The 5,874-nt window shown below is 65.7% G+C and overlaps 2 protein-coding genes across 2 annotated transcripts in view; both read right to left on the bottom strand.

Moving 5' to 3' along the window:
• Nucleotides 1-506: 506 nt before the first annotated feature.
• On the bottom strand, nucleotides 507-3,318 carry TOR4A (torsin family 4 member A). The gene is made up of 2 exons (XM_081804017.1): nucleotides 2,671-3,318; nucleotides 507-1,961 (listed from the first exon to the last, which is right to left on the bottom strand). Exon 2 carries the CDS (start codon nucleotides 1,922-1,924, stop codon nucleotides 635-637), a length of 1,290 nt encoding a protein of 429 aa, XP_081660143.1. The 5' UTR covers nucleotides 1,925-1,961; nucleotides 2,671-3,318; the 3' UTR covers nucleotides 507-634.
• A 1,248-nt stretch (nucleotides 3,319-4,566) lies between these two features.
• NELFB (negative elongation factor complex member B) overlaps nucleotides 4,567-5,874 on the bottom strand; it is a 12,345-nt gene continuing 11,037 nt past the window's right edge. Inside the window, exons 12-13 of the mRNA XM_081804018.1 lie at nucleotides 5,646-5,797; nucleotides 4,567-5,502 (exon numbers count right to left, since the gene is read on the bottom strand). Coding sequence (XP_081660144.1) covers nucleotides 5,356-5,502; nucleotides 5,646-5,797 — 299 coding nt within the window. The 3' untranslated portion in view covers nucleotides 4,567-5,355. The remainder of the gene's footprint in view (nucleotides 5,503-5,645; nucleotides 5,798-5,874) is intronic.

The raw sequence follows: 5,874 nt of genomic DNA, 5'->3' as shown, positions 1-5,874 counted from the left end.
GGATCAACTCGTTGTGTGGAGACTCCCACCCATCCTGCCTTCCAGGGAGCTACTGGGGGCTGGAGTCCAGGAGAAATCCAGGGAGTCCATGGGATTCTCCTGGCCGGAGGAGCATCCAGGACTTCGGGGCCCAGGGGGTGGGCAGGTGAGCAAGGGCTGGACTGGACGGGAGTGTATGTGAGTGCGACTGATGGCTGCTGCAGGCGCCCCACAGAGCTGAGGTCATATCCAGTGCAGGGGACCAACTATGTGACCCTGGGAGCCACGCACTTTCTCTGAGGCCATCCCTCCTCTGCACCGTGGAGGCTGGACTGCCTGCCTCCTGGGATGCCTGCAATGAGGTGCACACAGCAGGTGCTCAGGAATGTGGGCTGAACTAAGGATTGGGAGGTGGCAGATCGGGGGCTGGAACGGGGCAATTGTTATTGGAAGTGGGGGGCACAGAACTGACCCACCCCCACCAGCCTCCCTAGGCCCCACGGTGAACCACGAGTGGGGGAGGGCAATGGGGCCAGAGACGGATTTATTAGAGGCCTCAGGCAAATCCCCAGGGTCCCCTCCCTCCTACCGCCACCAACAACCCCAGAAGTCCTGCGGTGCCCACCAGCGTCCATCACGTCCAGCGGCTCCTGTGCTACAAGAGATTCACCCTGGCCACCACCTGCTTGCAGCCAGTGACGGCGAACTCACGGCCAGCGACGCGGTAGTAGCTGAGCTGCGCCGCCAGGAGCTCGGCGCGGGCTGGCTCCGGGAAGAAGCCCTCCCCGGCCATCTCGTCCCGGAAGCAGCTGACCACGTCCTGCTTGTCCAGCAGCAGGAAGGGCACGATGGCCGCCGCCTGCCACAGCGGGTGCTCGCGGACCAGGAGCGCCCGCAGGCGGGCGCGCAGCTCCTCCTCGGCCTGCGCCGCTGCCGCCCCGGCCCGGTCGCCGTGGGCACCGCGGGCGCCGTCGGAGCGCGGCTGGGGCAGCGCGCGGGATGCGTTCTGCAGCACGAAGCGCGTGACCTCCGAGCCGCCCGCACTGCTGAGGAGCACATAAATGGCGTTGTGGAAGCGGTGCGCACGCTGCGGCTGCAGGAGGCTGTGCAGCTCGTCCAGCAGCGCCGGCGGCAGGAGCTCCGCCTCGTCCAGCACCACCAGCGGGGTCTTCTCCTCCGCCTCGGCCCGCGCCACCACGTCGGCCACGAGCGCCGCCAGCTCCTCACGGCAGGCCTGCGCGGCGCGCGGCTCGGGGCAGTGGTGGCGTGCGTGGTACTGCACCACCGGCGCGCCGCCCTCGAGCACAGCGCGGAAGTGGCGCGCCAGCAGGCGGCCCACGTGGCTCTTGCCCACGCCGCTGGGCCCGTGCAGCGCCAGAAGCAGCGCGCGGCTGTGCACGTGCGTGGCCAGGTAGTCCCGCAGCAGCGCCACGATGCGCCCCACAGCAGCCGGCTGGCCGAACACGGCGCGCTGCAGCGCCTTCTCCAGCCCGTCGAGGTCGTAGCGCTGCGCGTTATCGTCCAGGTTCTCGATGGCGTTGAGCACCTGGAAGCCCACAATGGCCACAAGCAGCAACAGGCAGCGCTGCGCGCGGCTCCGGCGCTCGGCGTGCGGCCGGCGCTTGCGCGAGCTCTCGGGGTAGAGCACCACACGGCTGCGCCGGCGCCTCTTGCGCGGCGTCCTGGACTGCAGCTCCGCCGGGCCGTCGAAGGTGAAGAACTGCGGCCGGCCCAGGTCAGCGTGCGGCGCCCTGGAGCTGCAGCCGGGTCTGGGCGTTCCAGCGCCGGAGGCCGGCCCCGTGTCCGGCGGCAGGAGGCGCCGCTTGCGCAGGAGGCACACGCGGCGACGCAGGCGGAGCACGGCACGCAGCGGCGCGATCACGCTCGGGCCGGGGGTGCCGGGCGCCGCGGCGGCGGGCTCCAGACTGGGCTGGCCGCCGTCCATGGCGCAGGGGCGGCGCTCGGCATGCAGGTCGCCCTCCCTGCAACAGGAAGATGGGGAGGGTCTCCAGACTTCGCCCGGCCAACTGGGACCCTTCCCCCGAATGCTCTCGCCCCTCTGAGAGGTCCCCAGGGAGCGCGGCGGGGGGCGGGGGGGTCCTGGTGCCGGCCTCGCCGAGCCTGAGTCTCGCCCCGCTGACCAGGAAGCGGCTCCCCGCGGGGCCCCAATGCAAATCTCTCGGGTCCTCCCATAAACAGCTGCGGGCCTTGAGGAAGTGGCGGAGGGGGGCGGGCGCAGCTTATCGGGAAGCCACCCGGCTTCCTGGAGGAGAAGTCGCTGCCAACTAGGCGCTGATTAAGGGTGAAGAAGGGTCAAGGCCCGACCCTGCTGCCCGCCCCCTCCCCCGCCCACAGCTCCGACTGCCAGGCGCCAGGGGCCCTCTGAATCCCAAGTGGGAACCAAGAGAAGCAGAGGCCCAAGCACCCCTAGATTCCAGAGACCTCCCCCACACACTTAAGAACACTTGGGGGGGAATCTGGCCTCGCCCCCACCCCCAAACTGGGAACCCCCCACATCCCTCCAGTGAACACACTGATGGAGTGGCCAGCAGGGAGCCCCCAGAGACCAGAGGGGTGGGGTGGAAAGATGGACAAAAAGACAAGGGCCAGAGGAGGAGGAAAAGAGCCACCGAGGAGACAGAGCTGAAGAAAGGCAGGACAGATGCCCCTGGTCCCCAACCCGCCCCATACCTGCAGCTGTGTCAGGCTAAGCTCCTGCTGGCCCCCCAGCCCACCAAGGAAGGGCAGCCCCCTGCCCAGGCCAGATGCTGGGCCTGCAACTCAGGACACAGAAAACACCAGCTTCCTGGGGAGGGTCCCAGTGGGGTCAGGGCCCTCGCTGGGCCAGCTCAGGCCTGGAGGAAAGCAACACCTGCGGGTCCCTGGGGTGCGTTCGTTAGGAGGGGAGGAAGCTCTGGAGAGGTTTCCGCTTCTAGGCAAAGGAAGTGAGTCAGGGGTGTGGCAAGTGGGCGGGACTTAGGCTGGACGGAGGCGCCCGAGGGGGAGGTCTGGCTGGCTGGCCCAGATCCTCCGGCCCTCGGGTCACCTATCCTCCTCGGCCCTACAACCCTCTTGGCTCATCCTTGCCACCCGGTAAGGCTGGGGGGGCATCCCCTCCCCTGGGATCCCACAGCCCCTTGCATCTCAGTCCATCCTCCACAGAACCCCTACCTCCCCAGGGACATCTGCTGCACCTGACCCCCCACAGGGAGGGGAGTAGGGCAAGAGCAGAGGGGACCATGTGCCTAGCGGGGTCTCCCCAATCCCTCCCTTCTTCCCCTCCCCTGGCCCCAATCTGGGGGCTCCCAGAGTAGAGCTCCTTTCCTTCTCCTCCCCCTCTTCCTCTTCCACAGTCTGGGGCCCCATTCCCTCCATCTCCCCTTCCCTCTTCCCCCATCTCCCACCCACCCACCCCCTGCCCCGGCCTAGAGCCCTCCCACCCCAAGGACAGTTTAGCACACTGGGACAGAAATTCTAGAGCTGGGGGAAGACCCCCATGCACAGCTCAGCATCCTGGTCAGGGAGCAAATTTAGAAAGAACTTAGGCCAAGATGTGGCAGGTGGGGGTTCCTGTGTCCCTGCCGCCAGCCCTATTCCCATCTCTGCACAGATGGGCCTTACTGAATGACCCTCTCCTCTTCCCATTCTGACCAATGGAAGCACCACGTCTTGGCCCAGGCTTGTCTGCAGTCCTCCCTAAGAGTGAGTTCATCAACCCAGTGTGCCCAAAGCTAGTCTGGCCCTGTGTCCCTCTGGCACCGGCAGTCCAGAGTCCCTTGGCTGTCCTGCCTGGGGTCCCTCGACCTCATCCTCTTAGCCTCCCTGTCCCTCCCCAGCCTCCCTTTGCCCACACAGGCCCCCCCCTGCCCAGTGCCTCTGTAGCTTTCCTGAACCTCACTGTGACCGGCAGGCACGACCTGCATCTGGGAAATGTTGGTCATGGGCTGGGGAGTTCCTGTTTGTCCATTAGTGCAGTGCCCTCAGGCAGGTCACCGCACTGAGAAAGCACTGCACTGCTCCTCGGCATCCTCCTCTCCAGCTGTGGGCCCTGGCTCCCCAGGACCCGCTGCCCCCCTCTGCGCAGGGGCAGGTACTTGGGGCCTTGGGCACCTTACCCACCACATGGGCAGGCGGTACTCTCAGGCTTCCCGGGTGTCCCACGACCCAGCCCGGGGTGGGGGGTGAGGTCCTGCCTGGCTGCTTCTTAGGGAAATTGGAGGGGGACCACCCCCCAGCACCTGCACCCACAGAGATCTCCTCCCTAAGAATGTCCCTCCTCCCAGGGACAGGGCCAAGCATCCAGACCGTGGCCCACAAAGGCAGAAATGCCCTTAAGAAGGTACCTGCCTGGGGCGCCTGGGTGGCAGGTCATGATCCCAGGGTCCTGGGATTGAGCCCCGCATCGGGCTCCCTGATCGGCAGGAAGCCTGCTTCTCCCTCTCCCACTCCCCCTGCTTGTGTTCCCTCTCTCACTGTGTCTCTCTCTGTCAAATAAATAAATAAAATCTTAAAAAAAAAAAAAAGGTACCTGCCCACCTGCACTACATCCAACCCTCAGGCATGCCCAGGAATAGCTCATCCACTGGATTTACCCAAACACCTTTTATTTACATAAGCGAAAGTCTCACTGTGTGCAACAGCTCTCACTCGACCAAGACGGTGCAGCTGAGCACACCGCTCCAAGGGTAAACTGAGGCAGCCACTCCTCAGCCACGCCTGCTACACGGGGTGCTGCTGGCCAGGGGAGAAACAATTCGCTGCCTGTGGGGCCGTGGGTTGGCCAGACCATCCACTGTGAAACACTCAGGAGCTCCTCAGAAGAAGCCAGGTTCAACCTGCAGATGATCGGACCCAGCAAGCCACATAATTCTGCCAATCGGTGCCAACAGTGCTGGGCCCACCGCTTCCCTCAGGCCTGGGTCCCCCTGCCCTCTCCCCATGGAAAAAGGTGGCTTTTTCTTAATCCCAACTGCTGCCAGTCTGCCTCCCCTACAGAAGTGAAAACCCACAACAGGAGGCAGGAATGAGCCAGAAGCTTTCCACAGCCTGGGAGTGAGTTCAAGGAGGCAGCTGGGCACATCAGAGCCAGAGCTGTCCTCCAAAGAAGCAGACAGGGGCCTACGAGGAGCAAGAACACAGGTCCCAGGATCCAGGTCAGGGTGGGGCTGAGGCACAGCGGAAGGGTGCCCCACGTGCAGGACATCCGGGGGCAGGGGTGGTGCTCAGCTCCATCCAGCCCAGCCCCATGAGCAGCCAGTCTGCCTTCAGGAGAGGTGGGGTCCCTGACACTCCAAGTCCAGGGGAGCTCCTCCTGGCCAGCCAAGGTTCCAGACCCACCAGGGGCCCTGCCCAGTCCTGAGCAGCCCCGGTGAAGCCTCAGAGCCCAGCCGGAGCGGACACAGTGGGGAGGGGCAGCTCCAGGGCCGGAGTCTCTGTGGCCTGGGCTGGGCTGGGCTTTCGGTGCTCCAGCTGCTCCAGTTTCTCTCCGAGCTGAGAGTAAAGTTCCTTCACTGCCTCTCCACTCTGTGGGGGAAAGTGTGTGGCTTTGGGGTGGGCCCCAGGGCCACTCGAAGCAGACCCCGTGGTCACTCGGGACACGTCCACGCAGGGCACATGCACACAAGGAGAGGGTCAGGCCAGCACAGGCCGAGCGCTGGGGCACCCACCTGGCCAGTGGGCTCCAGCGCCTTGCGCAGGGCTTCCAGCTTGGACGGGGCCACCCGGTGGTGCAGGTGGATGAGGAGCCGCAACACATGTCGCTGCACACTCTCCTTCCTGGAAGAGGCCACGGCAGCACTGCAGTGACCCAGAGCCGCCCCAGCCCAGCTGGGCCACACGCCCCGCCCCGCTGCCCAGCTGGGCCACACGCCCCGCCCCCGCCCAGCTGGGCCACAC

The sequence above is a fragment of the Leptonychotes weddellii genome, chromosome 14, assembly GCF_054177405.1.
Source record: "Leptonychotes weddellii isolate Sample4059 chromosome 14, ASM5417740v2, whole genome shotgun sequence".
NCBI lineage: Eukaryota > Metazoa > Chordata > Mammalia > Carnivora > Phocidae > Leptonychotes > Leptonychotes weddellii.
This window is presented reverse-complemented; position numbering and strand designations above follow the sequence as displayed.